General features: G+C 35.4%; 1 protein-coding gene across 5 annotated transcripts in view; it reads right to left on the minus strand.

Moving 5' to 3' along the window:
* Nucleotides 1-1,115: 1,115 nt before the first annotated feature.
* METTL15 (methyltransferase 15, mitochondrial 12S rRNA N4-cytidine) overlaps nucleotides 1,116-27,459 on the minus strand; it is a 91,812-nt gene continuing 65,468 nt past the window's right edge. For 4 of the 5 annotated variants that reach the window (XM_063397986.1, XM_063397987.1, XM_063397985.1 and 1 more), the window contains exons 4-6: nucleotides 11,513-11,704; nucleotides 9,276-9,454; nucleotides 1,117-3,109 (exon numbers count right to left, since the gene is read on the minus strand). In XM_063397986.1, coding sequence (XP_063254056.1) covers nucleotides 2,664-3,109; nucleotides 9,276-9,454; nucleotides 11,513-11,704 — 817 coding nt within the window. In that variant the 3' untranslated portion in view covers nucleotides 1,117-2,663. Of the gene's footprint in view, nucleotides 3,110-9,275; nucleotides 9,455-11,512; nucleotides 11,705-27,459 lie in introns of all 5 variants that reach the window. The other variant, XM_063397983.1, reaches the window with a different exon arrangement.

The following is a 27,459-nucleotide window of genomic DNA, read 5'->3' on the forward strand; positions in this document are numbered from 1 at the left end:
CCAGATACCATCTCCTTCTTAAACAGGATTTTCAATTGTGGCAAAAACCCAGTTAATTTTAGTAACATGTCACATATTAACCACATTAGAAAAATTTAAGGTGTGCTCTGAAGATGTGTTCTGCTAACAAGACAAATGCCTAATACCCTTCACATAATTTAATGTGGCTTAGAGAATCAGAGAATGCTTTGGGTTGGAAGGGACCTTAAGGATCATCTACTCCCTGTCCCCCTGCCACAGGCAGAGACACCTTCCACTAGACCAGGTTGCTCAGAGCCCCATCCAACCTGGCATTGTACACCCCCAGGGATGGAGCAGCCACAGCTCCTCTGGGCAACCTGTTCTAGAGCCTCATCACCTTCTGAGTAAAGAATTCCTCTCTAACATCTCTCGCTTTTTAGTTAAAAACATTTCCCTTTGTCCTATCACTGCATATCTGTGTAAAATTTCATTTCTTATGAAATTAAATTAAGTGAAATTCTTAAAGATACAGGGAGACTTTAACTAAATATAACCAGAGGTTTTTCTGGGAAACCAGAAGGGGTTTTCTTCAGGCAAGCAGAGGTTAAAATTCTAGGACTCTCCTTATGTCAGGTTTAAAGCTGAAAAGTCAGGAGACACTGAGAGGAGAGAAACAGACCCAGAGGGGAAAAACTCAGCAAATTATATACTGTCATGGCTGTGCAACTCCAACTTAAAGGCAAATAAAAGCCTCTTTTCCTAAATGAGGGAGGGTATTTACACAACCTGGTATACAGTAGTTCAATCATCCTAAGAAACTGTGCCTTTGAATTTAGATATGAGAAGTATGGATTTTAAACACTGTTTTAAGCATAAGGAATTTTAATGATATCGTATAATTTCTGAGGTACTAATTCTGCTATAACTGGATGGTCTTTCCCTGAAGTGTGTTCTGAACAATGCACAGCATGGCACTACAACTCTTCTAAGGCTATGCTGGAGGCACAGTTTTTCAAATCTACAATTGAAATACATTTCAGTATGAAATCTTAGCTAAAAATAACCTTAGCTATTTATATTTAATGTTTGCACAAAAAAATGTCTATTTAGGGTACAGTCTGTTGTCTCAAAGACGACAAGAGTAAGTGATATTATTTGAAGTGGAATGTTTTATTTAAGCAGCATGTATAATGAAGCTAGTGGCAAAATATTGAAGTTTCAGAAAAGAATGAAATTCCCATCATCATTTAACTGTTATTTCAGATTAGTGATAAATGTTATCATCTATATCTAAGAATACATTATATATATGACTTACCTCTACCAAGGAATTAAACAATATACAGCTATTTCATTATATTGTATATAGTGAAGCTAAATATCAACTTGTGTCAATATGACCCAAAAAACTACCGTGAAGTAATCGTTTACATGAACACAAAGAGGATGCTTGATGAAAATCAAGTTCAGAATGATCCAGACAGCTGTTCAGAAGCCAGTGTAGTAGACATTTCCCTGAGTCAGAAATTGCATTTTTTTTTTATTTTACCAACCAAGTTTCAGACATCACAAACAAAATCTTGGTACCAATTTGATTATCTAAATTAAGACTTTTTCCTGAAGAGATGAATCAGAGGTCAAAGAAGTTGAAACTTACACGATTTTCCATTCATTTTTAGCATATACAGCTAAAAATCCAGTGGTTTTTTAAGATAAAATATAAACCCAAATCTAAATTTAATTCACAGTAACTAAAAAAGAAATTATGTTAAATGTTCTACAACCTAATATAGCACCCAAACAGACAGCTAGTGTTAAGAGTGGGCCTTTCCTAAAATAATTTCATACTTACCTCTAAATAAACAATCACCAGCAAAGGAGAATAGTTCATAAGACCCACAAAACTGGTTCTTCATGGGTTAATTATAATTCCATCAACACCTAAAAGTTGTAGTGGATCTATGTACAGAAGTTATGGTTGCAGGAAGAAATTCAGTACAAGTACAAATCTGACTGTTGTACTGTAGTGTACAAGTGCCAACAATGTTTTTGTAAGAACCCTTTTTCCCCCCAAGATACATTTATTATTTACAATTATTAATCATTAAACAACTAGGTGATCACCTAGATGTAAATACTGATCTTAAAAAAGGTAAGAGTCCATTTACAAACTCCTGGATAGAACGTGGAATACTGATGTCACTTTATTTAAGAACTAGCTGTTGTCCCATAGGTATTCATGCAACAAGTTAGGGATACAGTGATAGATATATTAAGAATGCTTAGGTTAGTTTAAACTTACTCGAGACTAAACCAGACATCTGAATTAGGTGTGTGAAATTCATCCCCATAAAAATATTTCTCAATCAGCTACTGAATTTAGACTGTTAATGTCAGGATTTTGAAATTTATCTAAAGTGATACTACAAATACATCAAACCTGCAATTTTTATAAGACTGATGTTTGATGCACTTTTAAAAAAAGATGTATTTTTTGTACAATTAGTGACACCCACTTATATCCATTTATTTCGCATTTTTATGCTCTATACTACTTCATAATCGAAAAGAAGCACAAAGGTAAGAAAGAAATGTTTTGTAATAGCCTTCATTTTATTTTTGTTTGATACTATCTGTCCAGTTAGCATTCTGGAAAACAGAATTTAAGGAAACTATACAATCATGTAATCATTTATTTTGGTTTATAGTTTAATAGCAGCTCTTAGCTTGGCTGATCTTCCTCTTGGGTTTGTTTCAATATCCTCCGCCTTGGGTGTGAGAACTTTTTTCTGTAAAAAACTCCATTTTGAGTTGGATTTTCCACAGGGAGATTCTTGCGTATCTTCTCGTTTGGAGGAATTTTTCAGAGCCTGCCTTATCTTCTGCTTTGAGCCAAGATTGTGCTTTTCTGTCATGTCAATCCCATGAAGAAAACGTTTGATAATACGATCTTCTAGTGAATGAAAGGAGAGGGCTACAAGGCGACCTCCAGGTTTTAGGAACTTCTCAGCTGTCTTCAATCCTATGAAGAGTTCATGGAGCTCATCATTTACAAATATTCGCAGGCCTTGAAAGGTTTTGGTAGCAACATGAGCAGGTCTCTGAAGCAAGTCCTTCCGTGCATAGAGTGCTGATGCTGGAAAAGCACCTGTCATACATTTTAAAAGATGCATATTAATATTTCTACATCTTGACATCCCCTCATGCAAGATGACTTTAAAGGAAAGCATAGTCAAAACTAAACCTTGAGTAGTGAGCTTCCTTCTTTGTAATATATCTTTATTTTATGTTTTGAATTCATCTCATCATTCATCTCTGAATATAAACCCTATTAAACTAAGATGGTTTGTGGTTAAGTGTTGGGTTTTTTCCCCTGTGATCTTTTAGAGAAATTCCTTCTCCAAAATTTACAAATTTTTAGATGCACGAAATTCCCTCTTCCTTTCTCCGAAATTCTTATGAGTCAAACAAGTTTTTGTAGAGACTGACATTTTGATAGAAATTTTAATATATCAATATTTAATATATTTTAAGCTTGAACTTTCGTTACATGGATACAGAACAAAAAGCTAGGGAAGCCTAATTTGATGGATCAGAGGGACTAAAGTGCAAGAATACTGTAAGTTCTGTGGAACCTGAGTAAATTTATAATCTATTACGTAAGTGACCACAGGAGTCTGGTAAAGATAAATTGAATAAATAATGCTAGCACATAACTGGACAATTATTTTTCTAAACAAGAGGCAATACAATTGGTATGCATGTATTAGAATGCCCTAATTTCATGTCAGTGCTAAGCTCCAACATAATGAAGCAAAGAGTTTGAAGTAAATGCAGCTCATAATCAAGTAACTTGAGGCTGAAGTAAAAGAGGGGAATACTGTACCTCTGAAACTGGTTGTCTAAATTCAAATTTGCATGGGTGATTGAAAAAAAATTAATAGAAATATCTTGACCCATAATATGGTTGCACAGAAAAATTTATTAGTAGAATTCTTGAGAGCTTTAAAGGTAAGATGTTATTTATGTCAAAAAGCCCAAGTGTTCACAAAGCGTTTCACAAACACAGAAGCAAAGTCCGTGTTCAGCAAAGATAGAGGAAAACAATGGGATTTTAAAATTCACTTGTTATAAACAAAGCTGTTATCATGTATGCTATGTCCCTAAGATATGTTTCTGCATAACTGATTTTCCCAACTACCTTCCCTACCTCCTCTGATCTCCAAAGCTAGCAGCTTCTAAATTCACTGAAGAGACCCATTGCAGCTGTGGCTACCTCCAATCCTTATAATCTGAATCCTTCACAGAAAGTGGCAACAGGATTGACTTCTCCCAACAAACGACTGCACAGGAATTTGTGGCTTGAAGCTGAACCACAAAACAGAGTAAATAGATGTAGCCTGCGGGAGCTAGGCTTCTCCACCATTTCCAAACTCTAGAAAAAGTTACGCTAGATAGTTAATACAATTTCTGTCCTTAAGAATATAACCTTATTTACTACCAATCATAAAAAGAATGTATACTCTCACTGTAGAAGTCACAAAGCTCACTTTGATGAGAGACCTCAATTAAAAAGAGAACTAAAAACCACAGAACATAAGGTATCCCAAGAAACTGACACCAAGCTTGTACTAACTGGCATGGTATCTGTTTCTACATTTCTTTACATACCTATAAATAGATTCTTTGAAAATGGAACCCTTACAACAGCCACTGAGCACCAGTTGTGTGTGATGAAAACTGTCTCTTAATGCATAACATACAGGAATGCTGCGCCAGGCAAAATAAACACAACTTTCTTTAAAGGTCAAGTAACAACTACAAACACTAACAGAATGCTCAGAACTACTGAATGAATCAGATTAGAGATTAGAAGAAATTCATCCCTTTGAGGGTGGTGAGGCACCGGAACAGGTTGCTCAAAGAAGCTGCAGATTTCCCATTCCTGCAAATGTTCAAGGTCAGGCTGGAGGAGGCTTTGAGCAGCTTGGTCTAGTGGAAGGTGTCCCTGTCCATGGCAGAGTAGTTGGAACTGGATGGTTTTTAAGATCCCTTCCAACCCAAACTATTCTCTGAATCTAAATTCAACTTCAAAAGGCTTTGTAAAAATGTAAATGGACATAGTATGCTGATATCTGGGCAGATTTTCATTGGTCTGATCATGAACACTGATATTTTGCAATTGCAATACTGAATAGATAAATAAAAGAACAATGCACTGAGGCTAGGTCACTAACAGGTCTTTGGAAGGTTCTCCCACTTATCCTTATATGGCTTTTGAATGCAGTTTCTTCCTACAATAACCTTTATGACAATTAATTGTGACATTAATTTATTACTATGAATAATATATCTCACACTGAAGAAAAATTAATTAAAGCCCAGAAATATTCTGTAAGTATGATACAACCTAACATGCCTCAGCTGAACACACACAAAGAACACTGCAGGTCCTAGAATAAAGTACAGAATACTAATATGCAAGAAATTGGTAAAGTAATGCAACAACTTTGCAGTTTTATGCAACCAAAACCTCCCAGACTAAAACCAAAATCAAACTGTTTACATGTTCAAAGACTTACTAGTCTATTGTCAAAGAATGGGATTAACTAATAAACGTAATCTCTGGTAGTTATTTCTGTCAAACTGGCCTTCAGCTTTTTAGACAGGGCAAGAGATTCTGATCTATGTTCCACGGGTGAAAAATTCTCCTAATCACTCCTCTAGTTTAGGCACATCACTTCTCCAGGCTCCTCCAGTTACCAAGACACTTCAAGAAAACCCTTCCTAGTAACTGGCTGCTCAATATACAAAAACATTAAAAAAAAAAATCAGTATGGGAAGCTTGTAAAATGAATTTCATTCGTAAAAGCACCACGCTTCTGGCTAGATGAATGGTTTGAAATCCCAGTGAGAGAAATAACCATTTTTAGTTTTAAGATGCCCTGGTGATACTGACACTTTAAAAAAATCTAATAGGTTCACATGTTGAAATATATTGAAATTTTAAAAGCTTGTGAACGAAATTAACAATGTGCTGTGCCTGTCAATATGAACTATTAAAGTCCTCAGAGTGTAAGAGTGTGGGAGAGTTTAAAAATTAATTCAGATTGTGCACCTGTTTGCAGGAATTCGTCTGTTGAATTAGCACTGCATTTAATAAGTTTCTGTGACGCAACTAATGTCCTTTTGTCTAGGCTCCCTCAGTACAGTGTTAATTCTCACCCATCTGAAATTCAGGCAATATTACAAATTCCAAACTGATAATTAAAGGCTATAAAAGTGAACCAGTCTGAATGAAATTGACTTTACCGATAAAGTTCTTTTTAAACTTTTTAAATTTCTTTAACATGTCATCATCGACTCCTTTCAAGTTAAGGCCAAATGATTACATGATCTCAAAATTGTCTGTTAATAGATTATGTATCTAAATAATGCTGAGAAAAAAAATATGAACGAAAATTAATAGATAAAAAGGTATATTGCCCCCTGAAAAGAAATCAAAATAGACCATTATTTGTACAGGAAAAGCATGTGAAAATTACATTCTAAAAATTTCACCATTTTTAATGAGTTTTCTTGCACATGCAGTTAGACCTATTGTTTCTAAACAACTCAATGAGATACAACAAAAGACATTAGGAAGTGCTTCTTAATCAACTTTCACACATCTATTCACAACCCTTCAGTTGAGAACTATTGATTTTAAGTATTTACAGAGCCTTCAATGTTGCAAATAGCTCTGTGAAAAATTATAAACTGTGAGAAGAGTTCAACTGTGCTGCAGGAAGAGTTGTTATTCTGACTGAAATGAAAACTCCTCCTACTGCAGATTCCATAGCTCATAGAGACCTTATTTAAACAGATCAGAAGCCCTTTGGATAGTATTTATAAACACAAAGACTCTTTTTAAATGCTGTTTTGTTTCCCTGGGGTTTTTTAAACTATGTCCTTCACTTTTATTTCCCAATCAATAGGGAACTGCAATACATGTTCTAACCCTTTGGTGGGTGGTAGGAAAGACCAGAAGTCCAGAATTCTATAAAAATAAATTAAATTTTCCAAGTTCAGGTTAGTCCAAATCTAGATACACTGTAATTCTGATTATCAGCTGAACCTTAACATAAAACCTGGGAGCTCTAGAAAATCTGAAGCCATAGTAATCAATAAGAGGAGAAAGAAATACGGACACTACACAGATTCTCAGATATTGACACCCAGCTTCATTGGCTAGATTGTTTTGCTTGTGTTCTGGTTCCCATACTAGGCAAAAATAATGACCCTATTCTGGAAGATAATCAGGTTTGCAAAGAATCTGCAAAATCTAAAATGCAAAATTTTATTATTAATATTTTGTTTTTTAAAGGACACAACATTTAACTAATAGGTTATAAATCTTACTCTGGTAAAGTCCTGAATTAATCAGTATTTTTTTGGACTATGCCATCAAGAGGTTCCTGTAGCTGTGGTCTCTGGCACTTTAGCTCTGGCTTATCCCAATAACTTCACCAATATAATTTCATGTAAGAATATATATTAATGATAGATGATAAATGAATCAAAATATATCACAATTATGAAAATTTTCCTTAAGATTTTCTTAATCAGTTCAAAAACATATAGGATCTACCATAGTGCTTCCTTGCTGGATGAATCAATATAAAATTGGAAGAAGTTTTATGCAAACAGGGATCAGTGTAACAGCTCTAAAATTGTTACAAATACTTTTGTACTCCAAAAAAAAGCACACAAAACATACAAATTTATTGTCTTGGCAGATGTGTGCTGGACTCATTGGCTTTGGCATGTACACTACCTGATGCATACCTGACTCATAGATCAAGAAGCTCTTCAAACATAGCAGAGAATTTAAAGTGAGAACAAAAAATCCTTCTCATTGTCACAGAAAGTGACCATTAACTGATGACTCACATGCAGGACATTAACCATGAAGGGATCTTCAATCACTGTCTTTTACTACTAGTATTTTCATGTCCTGTCCATGTGCCATAGTTTAAGCTATGGCACAAAATTATTTCAGAATTACTGAAGTTGCTTGTCTAAAACACATAACGTTATAGCTTTGAAGCAACCATATCACTGTGTTAAACTCAGTATGTCTTAATCAACAGTTCTCAAAAAGCATGAGATATATATGACAAAGCCCAAAATTATTATTTCAGGATATTGCTAATGATAGTATTAAAAATGTAAAACTTACAAAAGTCACATAGTGCTTTATCTCTTTGTTGGTTTTTTTTTAAGATTGCTTATATACACTGTATTTATAGCAGGGGCTTACAACAGCAAGGAGTGTCTTCAGGTCCTTTTATCATATCAGCTAAGCTTTGGGTCTTGGTTGACTGGACATTTTGCTAAAGTATCCTGACTTCTACAAATCCAAACCTTTAATTTTCTCCATCATTAAATTTAAGTGACTTAGACTTCCAGTTTAAGTAATACAAATTTTTAGGAATACTATATTTTTTTAATACTTTTCAGGATACTGACAAAATATTTTATACTGTTCTTTAGCAAATGTTAAATTTGGATTAGAATTTTAAAGGTCTATATTCAAAGTCAGCAGTTTAGACTTATGCATGACAAAATGTAGTGATTTTCATCATTTGGTTAAAAAAATAAAAACATTCTGACGCTATATATTATGCTAATGAACAGGAATCACGTCTCATATTTTTCCTTGAAAATTTTTTGCTTGAGAACACAAACGTAAAGGTTCTTGATGCAAGCACAGCTACTGCCTAACTGCATTTTCTTCAAGCTGTTTACAGTGAGGAGCAAGGAAGATGAAGTGTTTCAATAGTCTCTTCAGGCTGATCTAGTTGGCATGCACAAGGTGAAGCAAGCCATGTATCACTTTGTGCTTCCTGCTTCTTTAAAAAGACAGAAATTATCTGATTTTACTCATAATTGGAAACTGCCATCATACCTCCTCTTAAAATATTAAAATACAGAAATTTAAAACTAAGACAGATATGACATATCTGATATTTGAAAGTAGCTAGGATCAATAGCCAGGATAAAGAATACCCAAGGCTGTTGTCATTCTGCGGTTCAACTTGGTTGACAAAATGATAAATCACTTCATTTTGAATCTATTATTAAACTAATTGTCAAACTACAATACAAAAAATGGGAGCTTAAAATAAAAGAAGAAGAAGAGATCTGACATCAGAGCAGAACAGGCAGGATTAGATCCTGCATGATTTCAAGTACAAATAGATCCCTCTGGGACTTTGGGGATTAATATTTTTTTCTCCTCAGCAGCCGCTGTGAAGAATTAATGAGGGTACCTGCAACAATGCTTGCAAGCTGCTGGGTTCTGGTGATGGGGTATATGCTGCGTGCCTGGACGATGGCTGAGGCGATTTTCTTTGCGTGCCTCTCCTCCCCGTATGTCCTCAGGATGGACGCAAGCGCCTGTTGATCTAAAGCATTCACAACATCGGCAGCAGTGGGCATGTCAGGGTACCTACGCACGAGAGGAGCCAATTAGTTCACTGACGTCAGTTTTCATTGACAAGAGGTGAAGCTTCATAGTGTTGAGACATAAAGTCAAACACACACACTGCATAGAAGTGCCTTTGAGGTTTTCAAATAGGAGATGGCAACTCTGTGAAAGCAGCTTGCACCTTTTAAATCCTTTTTCTTGCTGGTCTAAATTGAGTTTATTCCTTAACTTCAATTAGAACAGTTTTAACTTCCAAGTATTATCATAAACTATGCTTAATAGGGTGACAAGAATAAATATATTCCAGTATCGTGCTAGGATGGAAATTATGTGTGACCTTTCTATTTAGCCAGCTTTAGAATATAAACTTGCCTCTCATGGGTTCATTTTAGCCACCTTGCATCATATGTTGTTTTCTAGCCAGAAGTGATTTCAAGGATGTTTTCTTTCACATCTCCTGCTATGAAAACAATTGCTAATGAAGATAATTAAACATTACTTTTCACTAAAAGGCATAAGAATTTATATATAAATATTCTCCTGAAATAATAGAAATTATTTAGCCATATAAATTACAGGACTTATAACAATTTAAACAGTGCAAGACTTCAATCTATATAATCTCTGTCACTTCACTGGTTCAAGGTATTTTATGAACATCATCTATGGGTTTACTAATCAGAGAAAACATACAAACTACTTAATAAATTCTCTTCTAAATTCTCTTCTTCTCTTTCAGGCATTTTTTACTCCCCTGCAGTATCTTACAACAGATAACAAACTTAGAGGCAAGTAGTATCATAGCAACAACCATAGTGTAAGGAGTGTAAGGCTTTTGTTATGCCTCAGGTATCCTTTGTTCTTACGCTCCTGTTCTGTGTTTGTTTTCTCATGATGCATCAGACTTATATTTAAGCCTAGAGTTTGGATTCTTGAAATCTGAACACTGAATCCCATAAGAATCATGGGAGCATTTTACACAAAAACAGCAAAAGCAAGTATGAAATTTGCTGTGTTAAGACTTAACATTAATATGGTAAGCTAATTCCTTAGAAACTGAGGCTTCCCATTGGCCCTTGTGAGCAATGAAACAAATGGCATTTCTTAAGACACCATGTTCATCAAAACACCAAGAAAAAATTGTCATTCTCTGTCATGTAATGTGTCAGGCAATTACAGCCATCATCCATACAAGACAGATCTTTGGTTGCTCATGCAAAACCCAAAATGCTGCAGAAATACATCATGTCTGAAGATGAAAAATGCTGCATAAGTGGAAATTATCATTCCACGACTGATTTTCACGCTCTTGAAAATACTAAACACCAATCCAAATTTAAACACACGTGATTTACTCAGTAACTATTAATTTGGCAATTGAGTAAGCCTGATGTGCCTTCTAAACAAAGAGAAAGGAAGCTTACAATTTTGCTAAGTATAACAACAAATATATGGGCATGGAAGACAATGTCATACTAGTATGTTAAAAGCAATGTAGCTATCTGATTTAAAATAGCAGATATAACGGATAGGATTTTGTTTATTTATTTTTATGATGTTCCTTTTACAGAGAAGCAACTGGATGAGATGGTCATTGCACAAAAGAGGGACGCTGCTCCTTTCCTGAGGGAGCAACTGAACCTGCTCTAGTGAAGTTTCCACAAATAGCAAGTGTGACACAAAAGGAAAGGGACTGCAGTAAGAAGTTGTGAGCCTGCAGATCAAGTACATGCAGAGAAACTATGGAAATAATAGGCCTCTGAAAGAGAGATGTTCATGTGACTGTATACCATACACTTCAAAAATGTTACAATTTAAAGGTACCGTTAATAAAACATTAGTGGTTTAATTACTCATCACTGGAACCTTCCTCTGATTTCAAAGAAGGCAAAGACAATAACCAGGGCTGAGCACTGAGATAGAAAAAAGCTTTTCAACAAAAGAAAGACAGAATACTCATGCGAAATTAAATGTGATTTGATGACTACAATTCTTCATTTTAAGAGGAAAGGAAGTGCACAGGGGTTGCAGAGCAGACAGTTTTTGATGTTCAAGAAGAAATACTCTATTATAATGTACCTGTCACTATCCATCCTCATGTCCAAAGGTCCATCCTTCTGCAGGGAAAAACCTCTTTCAGGGGTATCAAATTGCATAGAAGAACAGCCAGCATCCAGAAGAACGCCATCCAGAGTCCCTGGCTCAACCCCAGATGAGAGTAACAAAGCCTCTGACTGGCTAAACTGTCCTAGAAGAGGTTGAATCTGTTTCCTGTAAGAAAGTAACAAATAAATAGCCTCAAGTTTAATTATAACAATGCCATCTCTCCTCCTTGCATAGCAGGAATTACATACACTCAACTTGTCTCAGAAGCAATAGGGCTATTCCCAAAGTAATAGTTTGTGTATTTTCACATGCCAACATTGAAAACTGGTCCAAACCACCCCTCCTTAGTGGCTACTTCAACTTTAATTCTTTACTCCCTGCCTGCTTGATCTTAAAGAAATGGAAAACTGACTAAATTTTTTTTTCAGTATGCCGGAACTCAAGAGGACATCAGCAGCAGCAATGTTCTGACTACTGAGGTACCTGTCCTGCTTAGCAGGGCCCTTAGTTAAACAAGGCCAAGGTGCAGAAAAGAAGAATAATCTTGGACCTAGAGAAGCAGACAACATGGAACAAAAGTCCACAACATTGTAGTTGCTATTTACCCACCAAGAAAAGAATTCCAAGTGACTGCCATGGGACCAAACATGTTTTTAGTGGCATCTGTCATTTTAAAAATAACTGGGAGAATACGGTGCACTGAATCATAAGCAGGTAAAACACTTAGGTGTGTTTTGGATTTAGGCATCTGATCGCTGGAGAAAGTAGTTTAACATGCACTTTTGTGCTTACTGTTCTTCCTTAAAGTGGTTGTTTCTTAATATTCCCATACTGACAAGGAAAAGAGAAGACAATGACAAGGGAGAAGATAACACATCTTCTCTAGAGGTTCCAGTGTCCAACCACAGAGCTTAACCTGACGGAGCTCATGAAGTGTTTGGACAATGCTCAGGCACAGGATGGAATTTTTGGGGTGCTCTGATAGGAGCTGGACTCAATGATCCTGATGGGTCTGTTCCAACTCAGGCTACCCTATGATTCTATGATCAAGGAGGTTTCCAATGCTTTCTTGGGTATCTAATCCCAGACTTCTGGGGTTTGCCCATATATAAGGTGACTTACAATTACACAATTTATTTTATCTGTCTCAAAATCTCAACGAATTTCACAGACTTAAAAAGATTATTCAACATATTGTTGCATTTTTAAGCAGTACCTGCAAAACAGGTACTGCAAAAAAAATTTCTGCCCATACCAGGAAGACACTGCCTCTATGTGGAGAGAAAAAGCTCCATTAAAAGGAAGATGCTTATGAATCCAACCACATGGAAGAACATTCAGCTACACAATCTTCTCCTCATTAGAGCAGAACAAATCCACCTACCAAATACAGCACAAAGCCTGGGAAACAGTGTGAATGATCAGTTTCCAAGAGGGATATCATGATTGCACACACAATTTTGAACTGATTTCTGTCCAGCCCATAACTGAATACAACTATTCAGTATAATAAGAACTGACAGTTCCTGAAAAGCACAATGACCCACTTAAGATACTTAAACCAATTTAAGCTATATAGTTATATAGTTTTGAGATTGTATTTCCTCCTTAATATAATGAGAGGACTTTTCTTGAAAATATGTACCACTTTTTCCAACTGTGCAGTGTTTTCACCTTCATGACTCATGCAAATGAATGAACTTTAAAATTCCATATGTGGGAGAGGAAAATAAATGAGACCTGAATAAAACTATAAATTGCCATTGTCCAGTTCCCTAGTTGACAGTAATCCTTGTCAGCACCTCTGAAGTAGTGCTCTACCAAACAATCTGAAAAATTACTCTGAAAAGTATTTATTTATTTATTGCTACAAATTTTCTTACATTTCTTTAAACAAGTCATAAATATATGGATAGAGAAGATGTTTGTGGTAGCTTTTGATTTGTGATCTTTTGTGATTAGAAAAGGTTAATTAAAAAGAAAGAAATTTTAAGTAAAAAGAAATTTACTCTTTGGTAGAGAGATGTTTCAGCTGAAAAACATTCAGGAGTTTTCAAATAAAAAAAAAAGATTGAAAAATGATTAGGTTGGCATTTGATGTCAGTCTTTCAGCTGTGTGAAATTATAGCTTCTGTATATAATGTGTTTGCAATGCACTGCCTCATGTGTACCAATGGTGGATATAGGCATATTGCTGAATATAAATCCTCACCAAAACCCAATGCTTTTTATGAGGATATAATGACTACATTAAAATGTTCAGGCCAGTTCTCTGAATTTCTGTTTCTCTGTGGAACAGAAGACACAATTTTAAGCATCTTGGCTATCTCATACACTTCAATTAATCAAACCAAGTACACAGTGATGAAAGATTTATTACCTTATGAAAGGAAATACAAGCATCAACTCTTTTTGGTAGGATAGTAACAATGATGATAGTAATGACAAGACCTAATTTATTAGATTATAAGCATGACACTTTTACTGAAAATAAAATATTTTACCAAGAGTTCAGAACATTTATTAGAAGATAAAGAAACTCTTCCCTAATCCACCATTCTTTGTGCCTATATTCAAATAAAAACTGCCTCTTACACACATGATTTCTCAAAATATTCATAATTCAACTTCCTTTTGACTTCAGATTTTTATTTTTGTGATCTCTAAATCCACTTTCCAGAAAAATCACAAATAAATAATAAATAATGAACTGTTAAATAATAAACTACGTTAAAAGAATTTATTTCCTACAGTCACATGTCTTCTGCTCTACGCAGCTATGCAGAATTCTTTCCACTTTCTTTTTCAGTCTTCCAATGTTTTCTTTGGTCAACAGAGGATTTTATATTCTATGACCATACTTACCTAGTGTGAAAATCCATTACTCTTTCAGTCTTACTAGATCCCAAAAACAGTGCTTAGTGGAAAAAGCAGGAAAGGTAAACCAGGGAACATATGTAAATATAAAGAAAACCAGCCAAGCTTATAGTTCTTAGAAGTCTGAGAAGAGAGAGCATATCAAAACATTACATAGCAAGACACAATGGGGATTCTCATCAGGTCTTGGTGATACCTTTGAAAGCTGCTAAGAGTACTAACGGTCACATAGAGACCACTGTAATCATTTCAGGCAATCTTAGAAGGTTAAAACCTGACTAAGCCAAGTTGCCTTGCTTAAGAGAAAGTATTTGAACTTAGTATTTGAACAGCATTTTATATATTCAGAATATTTTAGAAACACAAAGCATGAAGAGCTTTTAGCTCCTCTCTTACAAATGGAGAAACAAGACTTGTAGGGTTTAATATTTAATGACTTGAAGATACCATGTAGAAAGCTAAGACAATTTCACAGACTATGGTCTGAGGATGTAAAAAAGCAGAAAATACCTGTCATATTAGCTCTCATTTGGAGGTGTGGGTGTATAGGGTAACAGGACGGTAATTTTTCGATGAATTCCCAACTGCTACAGACAAGCAATCTCTAACATCTCAAAATATTCAACATGTTCACTCCCTCTTTAGTAATCCTCAAATGTATGTAAGATTTTAAAAGAACACAGGGAATATGGACAATCTAGCCTATTTTAAAAAGAATAAAACATTATTTACAGCAACTAAGGCTGTGGGGCCTTAATAGATTTTCTTGTGCAACAACTTCAAAAGCTTGCAGAGTTCTTGGGAAATAACACAGTTGAAGAATAATACAGAAACTTGGGTTTAGGTCCTTTGTTCAGGTCATAACACAGTATTTTATTATATTATGACACATAGCATAGTAATTCTGCTAGACAGGACTTGATCCACACTTCTCAACTACGTCAAAGAGCAGAATGAGAAAGAGTTCAATGACTCCTGAGGTATTTCAAGCTCTGCAGGTTTCCGTTAATCTCTGGTATTCTGCAATGCTTTATAAAAATATTTATTTTTTTATTTTACTCAGTTGAGAGGGATCCATACAGGAAAAAAAAGTAAAGCATTAACACAGCTTCAACAAAATAAATAGAATCTTCTCTCTCATCTAATTTCTCTTGAGTGTCACAAGCATTGATATGACATCAATCATTCAAGTAATTTCACAGAGATGCACAATGATGCTTTGATAGTGCTTCAGCATTTTTTTAATGTATACATAATAATACTTGCTCTTGGTGTTTCATTATTGCTCCACTTAAAAATTCTATGTATAAATACACGATGATCCCTTGTCAGCAGTGAACACTACATTTTACTCAACCAGAATAAATGGTTTCTTCAGGAGAAAAGAAAACAAAGTTTTTCAGCTAACTCTCGGCATTGCACATCAAACAAGGAGACCAACCTGGTGTTTTGATTCAGTAACTCCGCTGGGACTGCCATCAGGGGTGCCAAGTAGCACCAGCTGTAATGAGGATACTGGTACAGACCTGCTTTGACACTGACTCACCTCACTGAGGTCACTCACAGCTGTCAGGTATCTGCAATTTTCATTCATGACTTCACTGCTTCAGGCACACCTAGAAGCAAACTATGAAGTATTCTAGCCATAAATCCTGGAACTTCAGTATCCTACCTGGAAATTGTTGTGTGTTTCTATGCCTCAGTGTAACATTCATCTCAAAAAATGTATCTGAATATTCTGTAAAAATTTTTACATTACCTTTGTCAAATGGAAATTTGGCATGGTTTTCATATTTGCAAGGTGTATTGGTTTTGCAGGATTTGGTTTTTGGTAGCAGAGGGGGCTCACAGAGGTGGCTTCTGTGAGAAGCTGCTGGAAGATCCCACCATGTCCTGCAGAGCCAATCCCTGATGGCTCAGAAGATGGACATGCTGCTGGCCAAGGCTGGGACAAGTAGGGATGATGGTAACACCTCTGTGATAACATATTTAAGAAGAAATCAAAACAAAAGTGGGGGCCAATTTTAATTCCAGCCAGAGAAGAGGAGGAGGTGAGAACACATGAGGGAATCAACATGGAGACACCAAGGTCAGTGGAGAAGGAGGGAGAGGAGGTGCTGCAGGCACTGGAGCCAAGATTCCTCTGCAGCCTGTGGTGATGACTGTGGTGAAGCAGGGTGTCCCTTTGAGGCCCATGGGGATCCACAGGGGATGCAGAGATCCACCTGCAGCCTGTGGGGAAGGTGCCCATGCCAGAGCAGGTGGAGTCCTAGAGGAGGTTGTGATCTGGTGGGAGACTGGGTGGGGAGAGGGACCCTGCTTCCAGGATGGAGCAGCCTGTTTGTGGAAGATGATCCACATTGCAACAGCTTTGGGAGGACTGTGTGCCTGTGGAAGGAATTCACATTGAAGCAATTTGCAGAGAGTTTTTGTTTGTCAGATGGACTCACAATGGAGAAATTAATGGAGAACTGTGTCCCATGGGAGGGGCCCCCCAATGAAGCATGGGAACAACTCCTCTCCTTGAGCAGAGGGAGAACCCACAGGAGATGAACTGACCATAACCCTCATTCCCTGTCTCCCTACACTGCTGGGGTAGGAGGTAGAGCTGGGAAGGAGGGCGGGGTTGAGGGAACGTATTTTTACGGGCTTATTTTATTTCTCATTTTCTTGTTCTTATTTTGTTAGTAATAAATTTAATTTATATCTCTAAGTTGAGCCTGTTTTGCCCTTGATGGTGGTTGATGAGTGTTTTCTCCTGGTTCTTATCTCAATCCATGAACCCTTCATTAAATTGTCTCTCCTCTTTCCAGTTGCAGAGAGGAGTGAGTGGCTTTTGTGGGTGCCTGGCATCTGGCCAGGGTCAACCCACAACACCAAGAAAAAATGTAAAACCAAAAATTGTGATATCTATCACCTTATAAACAAACTGTCATTACATTTCTAGTTTTATAAAAAAATAAATTACAGATCTATGAAAAGCCCAGTATCTGCTTGAGAACTAACAACTCAGTCTAGGCTGGGTTTTGTACAACAAAATTGCTAACTCGGATCTCAGCCACTGATTAAAAAAGACCTGAAAACTGGAAGAAGCGTATGTAAAAAGCAATTTCCACAGAACCAAGTTAAGATTTTCAAATTTGAGGGCTACAGTGATAACTATACTCTGTGTGAGGATCACTGAAATGTCATTTTAAGTATTTTTAAATCAGTAAACTTTTACCTACCATGTATTCCCACTTAAGAGCAGAGAATATTTATAAGGTATGCATACATTTGAAAAGTGAACTACTTCTCTCCATATAACCTGAAGACATCACACCAAAAAAAAATGCCAACAAACCCCCCTTTCTGCACTGACTTGTAGAACATTGAGCATCTTACACTGTCAGAAATGCTATCCCAAGAGTGCCTTTCTCTGCCTCCTCTTGTCAACTGTATATCTCTCTTACACAAACCCTCATGAAACTAGTTATTTCATGCTTCACTTTTTCTCTTCTAGCTTACAGGAAAACTTCCTCTTCTCCTTATTCTGCCATATTCTATAAAATTATGCAATCCTTTACTCCTCCTCTCTCATTGACACCACACCCCCAAAACTGTTTCTAACAACCTCACAAAGCATACCTGCTCAAAACAGATTGCTCACTATTTAAATGTTCATTTTTATTTCTATATGAAGTACGCACTCCACTATTCTGTCCACTAACACAATTTCAGCAAAAACTACTGGAGAAGACACTGTTTCAACTAAAGGAAAAGACATAATTTTTAAACCAAAACACAAATATCGAAGACGGTTTCCACTGAGTATATCTAATATCTTGCCATATTAGACATCTTCCACAGCAGATATACTTAATCTCGTTTCTCGTTAAAACAAATATGAAAATTTAAGTTACTAAAGAATAATGTTTCCTGCTAAATTACAGATGAAGGAGGTAATTCTTTTTCTGGGAAAACAAAAGACTAACAGAATAAGACTAGTGATTGAGGCAAATTTCAAAATTACATGTTTCACCAAAATTTGAAAAAAGATATTTTTTAGTTTCCTAAGTAACACAAAGTTTTTCTGCGTAATAAGAGCAAATTTTATGCAACTGCACCTAGCCATTAAAGACTTTGCTATAAAATATGTAACATCATTATGTGTGACACTTTTATTACATAATACATGAAGAATGCGTAATATGCCGCTATCATTCAGATGTGCAAAGAAAACCAAGCTGTCCAAATTATTTGCTTGTCACTCAAAAGACATAACAGATCAGACAGTATGACACCACCCTCAGAAAAGTCATAGTTTCTCTGACTTTACATTGCGCTATCTGGGGATTTCATTTGGAGGTATATCTTAGTTTAGCCTTCACAGCATTAGATAAGACAGCCTAGTCTTACAAGGATCAGTAGACATAAGCAAGAACAGCTGAGTACATTACCTCAGGACTACCAAACATTCATGGTGACCCTCAGCTTTATTACTGATTTTAACTGCCCTAGCATAGCTGGTATGTATACATGGATCAAATACCAGAAGAATCTGCCTGTTATTTCACCTCTCCTAATAAACACTACTGTCACTTTAACAATTACTGCCAGAAGTTTTGTTGGACTTTTGTTGGACATATCTGCTGACAGTTTGCACAACTACTTTTTAAGGGTAATTCACTTTCCCAGTGACTTAACCTTTGCCCTAGTTAAAAAATTTCAATTTCAGAAAGCAATCATAAAAATAAAACTAGTTTGTTCAGGGACCATGAACATCTTGCTGCTCTTTAGACACCACGGGTTAGCATTCATGTAGAATTGTACAGACAATTCTATAATAAATTATAATTCTGTTACTTCATTTATTAAGTACCTTGCAATAAGAGCTGAGAAATTTGAACGCAATTCACCAGTTACAATCTATTCTCACATTCAACGTTTCCTGTACTGACATTTTTACTTCATACAAGTTATGAAATGCTGCATTCAAATAAACTTCCCTCATATAAAATGAACATCCAGCAATTGTGCAAATTATCTTTTAAGTAAATATCAGAAATAATAATTACTGGTTTTACTGAAATACCCTAGTCTCAACAACATTATTTTTATGCACAGACTACATGCAGTCTTAATTACTTGCCACTACAGATTATATCAAGTCTGAAGTTGTAAGTATTTGAGAAGTAAGATAACTTTCAATTGAATAATATTTGGTCCTGAAAGCACACATACAGTTTTAAATTACTGCTCTGTTTCTCTCTACTGGGAAAATATATTCAATTGGGATACATTGAAAAAAAAAAGAACTAAGAAAGCACCCCATTTGTGAAACAAGACAACACCCTGAGGTAAAAAAAAACCAAAAAGCTGTGAGTCAGCTCTATCAAATATGAAAGTTAACAAAACAGGTACATAATTAACAGTTTAAAAGATACCATAAAGAAGTAATATGGAAGCATACAAATGTGGGAGATTATGAGAACAGAAGCTGTTGCATTACTCCATCTAAACTATCATGAGACATGATCCTTACAAATCCATAAACAAACAAAAAAAATATTTGTAGCAAATTTCTAACCTAGAAGGGGCAATGTCAGTCTAGCTAAATTTTGTTGCATGTACCCAAGTAAAGGATGGCAAAGTTCCTAAAATATTACCAAAGAGAAATGTAATGAGTTCGAAGCACCATGCGTGAAAATATGTTCTAAAGGGTCTGAAAAAAACCCTTCCACAAGCTGGAAGCTCATCATCTGGACATAACCATGAAGAAAAGGAGCAGGAAGCTTTATTGTGACCATATGATCATTTGAACAGTAAACAGTACCAGGAACACAACTGTGAAAAGGGAAACAAAACCCTACAATATACAAGACAGAAGTCTTAATTGGAATAGAAAAGTATTAATGGTGAGACTTCATCCAGAGTGTGATATGCCATTACAGGAGCCTTGTCTGAAAGAGAACAACTCAAAGTGGAACTGGCACAGAGGAGCTAGAACAGGATGCAGAGAAGTGAGAGATTATGAGATGAGAAGATAGAAAAAATCACAGATTTGTTTTGCATACAAAAAAGAAGGGCAAGAATAGATGTCAATATTCTACAGTATTTTAAATGCCAAGGAGGGAAAAGAGCTAAGAGATATTAATAAACTATTAGTTAATTTTCTTCAATTAAAATTATATTAGGTAACTGCTTTAACTGGAAATTTTTAAAAGTTTCATATAATGAAAAATTAGACTCTGGAATAGCTGGAGCACTGCATATAGAACTCCTAATTACTTTTAAGATAGCACAGTGAAGGAGATTAAATTATGTAGTGGCTTATAATACCATGCAATTGGATTCAGTGATGTAGAAGTCTCTTACAGCATGTTTATATTTGAACAGCTTTTGTAATTCTCCATTGAAAAGTTCACCCTGAAAATGCTTATGTAAACTTATCAAGACATATACACATTACATGTTTTACATGTGTATAAACATACTCCAACCTAAGAATAACTTACCCCTTAGGTATAAACGATTCCTTTTATTTTTAGAAACCCCTAAACTGAATGCATAAATACAACATTGGCATTGAAAAGGCTTCTTTCTCTTGATTTTTCCCAAAGCAGTTACTGGGGAACTTTTAACCAAACATAACAATGATATTGACTGGAAATTGCTATTTTTCTGATAGAAAACTCAAAAAACACACTGCTTTTAGATTAAAAAAAATTCGCTTATTTTTATTTCCTAATTAAAAAGATGAGAAAGAAACTTCCAATTTCATTTGCTGCCACAAAAGGATAATCAGGATACCAAGATCAACAACTTTTAATCGTTATTGAGGGAAAAGTTCAATAGTTTAAAAGTTCAGGTGTCTGCTTTTCCATAGGGTGTAATAAAATAGTCTAAAGACATTAATTTAATGTGATATAAAAGGAAATAAAAAAGAAACCTAAAAACAAATTCCAACTTACTTTAGTGCTATTTTTAAGTTTAATTCTATCCAACTGGACTAAAGAAGAATGGGCACATCTAAACATTTTAACCTTCTGCTCCATGGCTTGGAACTTTGTAGGCTGTATTTCGCTATGTTTATGAGCAGTTTTCCATCTGTTTTGTATAGTAGCTGATTCCTCAATTAGACAAGTACTTTCTATTATTTTACTAGCTTTATTAAAGGTTAAGATCTTATAAGTAAAATAATTATAGGTAATTTTCACATCAAGATGAATGCCCTTCCAGGTGCTAGAAAATACACAACATGATCTTGACAGCCTTCAGAAAACAACAACAGTCTATTTCAGCATTTATTTAAACTGAAGTTTTCCAGAACTGGAATTAGGCAAGAATCCATTTGATCCACAAATGTTATAGAGAATTTTTTTTAAGTGCCATCTTTTTACCTAGGAATCACAGAACTAGATAATAATTTGCAAAAGAGACCTCCAGAGGTCTTCTAGTCCAAAGCTCAGTGCAGACCTAATTAGATGGCTTCCTCAAGGCCAGGTCCAGTTGAGTCTTGAACATCTCCAAAGACACTCCACAAGCTCTGCAGGAAACCTCTTCCATTACTACAACCTTTACAGCCATTTTTTTCACAGTAACATCTAACTGGAATTTCATGCTTTTTAACTCATGTCTCAGAAACTCCAAAAGACTCCACCTCTGTGGCAGCCCTTCAGGCAGGTGAAAAGCTTTAGATCAAATTGTTCATACAGTTGGCAAAGGGTTTTCAATTATTTAAGTATTCAAAAATACTACAGATCACTGATTCTGTTTTTAATTTTTTTTTCTACAATTATCTAGACAAACTGGAAATTAAGATATAACAATGTGTATTTAATCAAATTATAAAACAAGAGCATTTTGACAAACCCCTGAAAGATTCATTCGTAGTTGTATTTTGTCACATAGAAAGCTAAACAGTTACTTCTGAATCATTTACATATTTACTACAAGCAGACTCATTTTCCATATCAGGCTACTAATTCACGACTTAAGAGTTTTTGATGTTGGATTCTTGGCAGGATATAAAATAACTGCTCATTGTTACCTGATGACATGAAATGCACATTCTTAAAATAGGTGATTTTTCAGTTCTATTATGGTTTTCTTTGGAAGTGCCAGTAAATTGAATTTCATTGCTCTCCATTTGCTACAATACTTTTTAGTAAAAAAGAATCATTATTGAGTAGCATAACTCTAATTGGAAAAAAGTCTCAGTTTTGTTACAATAAAAATATATTTTGTTCCCATTCAACAAGCTGAACTACAGAAATCATTATAAATACCAATACCAGCACTTCAAGTGAAAAAAAAGACCTTTTATTTTGAATAAATGTCTCTTTGCCAATGCAAAACCATGGGTAATCCATTACATTCTTCAGAATACTGTAGATGGCTCCACTGGTGTTCCTACAACATGCTCTGGTAACAGTTCAAATCACCCATGGGAGATACTAAAGAAACACCTTACTATTTCATTTTGGCAGTATAATGACTTACCTAGAGTATCTCTTCCCTAAGGTGGCATACCATAAGAGCAAGTATAATTCCATTTGAAAAACTTCTTTAAAAGAACTTTAAAAGACACCATGTTTCCAATAACAAAATATCAAATAAAATAAACAGAATTCAATAGAACCATCCACTGGAAGTCATTAATGTCAGGACAAGCAAACTTTTGGTTTCGTTCTGCAAAGCACTCCCATGAACTTGGTGCAGTAAATTTCATCCCCACACACCACCTGCAATACCAATGACTTTTGCGTTATATTCACAGTATGGTTATTAGATTTGTTACAAAGTGTATAGCTCCATTTGATTTATAAAAGTAATCCTCAAGTGATCCCAGAGCTATTGTTTTGTCTTAAAAAAGAATCCAGAAACTATTGTGCAGAAACCTTCCAATGTGAGTCTGCTCAACATTCATGCATTTATGTTGACTTCTCCACATAAAGCAGTTCTGACATCATAGTCCTTTTGACCGTAAAATGAGTGAATTATCTGATACACAGATTAACACCTTATGGGAGACACTGTCTGCCAAAAAGATTATCAGAGAGTTCTGGTACTATTAGACAGGACGATAAAAGACATGTTCACTTCATTGTGGCTGTTTTGCATCATGCACCTTACAAAGAAGGAGCTGAGCCAAACAATTCAGCCAAAGGCTTAAATTATGTCAAAACCACATTGGGGTCTTCTCAAAATATGCGGATCTCTCTGACAAATATTAGGGTCTGTTAGAAATGAAGAAAAGAGTAGAATCACATTCTGCACAATAAGGGTTTGGCATAGCTTCTTTATAGATGCATTCGCTAGGAAAAAATGCAAATACTCTCACAGTATAATTAGCAAGTCTGATATTCAAAATTAAGTGTCAAGTATTCAATGCATCACTGAACTAATCAGGTATCACCTGAAGTACTGGGCCAAATTTTAGAGCAAGTGCTTTAAAACAAGTAGTCAGTAAGCTGAAAGAGAGCCAGAGACCAACAAAAAAGTGGGTAGAAAACATGAGTCATATGGAAACACTGAAAGTTGTGCTTTGTTTTGTTTTTCTTTGTGAATAAGAAGGCTGGAGGGGATCTGATGGTTATCTCTGTAAGAAGTTATTAAAAAGACATCAGTATTCAGCCATTCTCCATGCCAAGCCAGAGCAAGTCAAGGAATTCTTGACTGAAGTAGCAGAAAAGGAGCTCTGAGCTAGACATTGGGAAAATTTCTTTATGTATAAACCACAAGAAATCATTACTTATGCAATTCCTGTTTTTATGGAATGTTCCTAGGAAGAGGAAAGGCAAACAGTGTTTAGTAATTCCAAAAGTACATTAGATTTTGTTTTAATTTACAATTTATTGACAGTGCTTAAACCCCTTGTTTCTAACATCCATTATTTATTTTTACTTGAATTTTCTTTTGGAAATCATTCAGGGTTGAAGTTGTTTCATTGCTAAGTTTGACGAAGAAATCTGCAGTTAAATTTCAAATTGGTAACATCTGATTTCATGTCTTTGGAAAAGTGACTGATCAAATTTTTGCCTATATCATTCTGTTCTTTCTTCTGTCTTATCTCCTGGTACTCCTGTAACTCCATCAGAGGGTTCTTTACCTTACCAGTATTTATTTCTTTATACTAGAAATAAAGGCAGAATAGTCCCCTTCATGCTCTTTTCCCTGCAGCCAATAGTACCCCAAATAGGACTTCTTAAAGGGTAGAGATTGTAACGCTGGCTCTTTTCAGTCTATTGCAAAGCATTAACTATGCAGATCTGGGATATACAAAAACCTTTCTGCTTCAGTGTGCAAAAGTCATCTTTGACATTTCATCTTTCAGTATCCCTCTAATAAACTGCAGTTTATATAAAACATACATGTATTACAAGAAGGACATAGATAGTTGGTATCCTTGCCCATGGAAGAGGCGTTAGAATCGGACAACCTTTAAGGTTCTCTTCCAACCAGAACTATTTTATGAGTTGTTATTTGTTGGTTTTTTTAAAACAGGTATAACATACAGAACCCATATTTCTTTTTGAAATTGAAAATTTTAGCTAAAAGCTGAGCATATGAACACAGATGTTACCAAAAAGAAAAGTGGCTAAGTTCCAGTCAAGTCTGAAGGGACTGGTGTACACTTAGAAGCATCTTCACTGATTGGTTTCATGCTGAAGTGGACAGAGAGGTGCAAAGCCACAGTACTTTCCCTGGCAACTGTAAGACATGCCATATATGCTTTTATAGAGTAGAAGATAAAGCTAGGCTGAAATGCACAACCATGCACGATTTTCATTTTTTTCCCCCTCTACAAAAGACCAAAACTTGTCTTTCACTCAATACATCCACCTTGAACTAGATATCCTGAAGATGTACCCTGAAGCTCATAAAACCTTTTTAGGCTATCTCTGACTTACCTATAAATTTTAACTGCTGCTGTTAAATGGTCAACTGGTATTTAATTCCTGTTCTTCATATTTTGCCTGTCACATTCCATATTTGCATCTCTTCCATTCATTTTATCTCTGTCTCATAATATTCCCTTCAATCATTAATTATTCAAATCACTTGTCTTTTTGGAATTTTTCTGATGCTCAGTTTTTCTCATCAGAATTTACACATAGCTCTTGTCCTCTAGACTTGCTTTTTACCCTTCAATTGCTGTCCTCTCCCAATTGTCCACATGTTCCTTAATTTCCTGGTATCTTCCATATTCTTCCCTACTGCCTTTCTACAACTATGAAGGCAATCCTGCAGGTATTCTTGCACCATAATAATTTCCATGGCCTGTGAACTATAAAGAGGTGTTTATCACAGAAAGAAACACATAGAAAACTTTTTCTACTTCCTACAGGTAAGCAATTTTTTCTTTACTTTGGATGCTTATTTCTTGCTATTATATCTAATTTACCAATGTATAATAGAAATAGTTATGAGCCAGGCTTCTTCTCCGCTACATTGATACAGACAGTGATCAAATTGAATATATTCATGTTCATTACAAATAAATTTAAATGATATGAAATTACTGAAATTTTACAATTCTGCACAAATGAAAATCAACCTCTTTGGCTCATTACACTTAAACCAAGTTTTACCAACCAACAATTAAAATTAGAGGGCTGAAATATTGACCTGTAGGTATGATTCAGTTCTTCCCAAAAACTTTCCACTACAATACCTCACAATCTCTACTTTAAATATTCACTTATGAATCTTGCATGTCTAGTTTAATCTAATTTCTCATGAAACGGCAAATGTTAAGAAAATACAATGCATCTGAAATTAAGTTGTGCATTATCACTGTCATATATCGGTCTTGTGTTATATACTTTGTTAATTCCTGTGACAATGAGAATGCAGGATGTCTGAATTACAGATATTCTTTTATAAAGGGTAATATAGTATATTGAAGGGGATTAATATTCTCAAGCAGATTATTCTAAAAGCTAGCCTTTATGATAAAAGTACCTGTTGGGGGGGCGGGGGCAGGGGGGAAGGAATGAAGGCATACTGAAAAAAGCCCAGGAATTAAAACTACAATGTAACTGTGCAACTATTGCCTGTATTATAACATACCGCATAACTTACCTCATGATTTTAAAAAAATTTGCATATTAGGAATATCCACATTCTAGCTGTCTAGATTTTTTCAGGTTGTGACAGCCTAAACAGCAATTCATTTTGAACAGTTACTTCAGAACTTTACAAATCATTACTCTAATTTCCTTTTTTACAAAATGTTCTCCAACAGATCTTTTCTTCAATTTTTGCATGTGCATAGGAGAAAGTCTACAAACATTACTTAGACATCCAAAAATTACTGTTCCAAATATTGCCTAAATATCTGCAAGCACTCAGAAAACTGCAACTAAAATATTTAATTGTAATTTTAAAGCTGGATTAACATTAGAGTGTAATTCTTAAATCTGAGATTTAAAGTTTTTCATCTTTCAGAAGTAGTCAGTCTTGTATTCCAGTTAGGCACCATAAGCAACTAGCTTCAAAAGGTGCATATTCCAAGAAGCAAAGGCTGTTCATTATCTCCTTTATGAAACTCAAAAGCATAAAGAAGTGGTCTCTCCACCACAAAATTTCTTTAAAGAAAATATTGAAAGGATCATTCAGAAAGACAACTGAGTTTTTTGATGTGACAAACTTTCTCCTGCAATGGCAATGACTACACAGTTCTGTGTGGAGATTCAGACAGATGCAAAACAAATGTGCACACAGGAGTAACCAACAAGGCCACTCACTTTCTGGAAGACTTAATATCTCCTTCATAAAATTACTAGGCAATTTAATCCTTTCTCTCTCTCTAATTGCCTTTCTGTTTTTCCCAAAGAAACTGTAAACACTTCCTGCAGTTTTCCTTCTCTTCTAGAATCAAGCATAACTTTTCTTCTTTTTGTTTCAATAGTCTCCAAATTCTGCCACCTCCTAGGCAGTCTTTCCATTCAAACAACCCCTTCTTCCTCAGGCCTCACAAGAACTTTTTCCCACCTGGCATGCTTCAACAATTTTCTCAGTCCCTACCCTGCAAAAGAAAATGTTTGTCTCCGTTA

The sequence above is a fragment of the Prinia subflava genome, chromosome 5, assembly GCF_021018805.1.
Source record: "Prinia subflava isolate CZ2003 ecotype Zambia chromosome 5, Cam_Psub_1.2, whole genome shotgun sequence".
Lineage (NCBI taxonomy): Eukaryota > Metazoa > Chordata > Aves > Passeriformes > Cisticolidae > Prinia > Prinia subflava.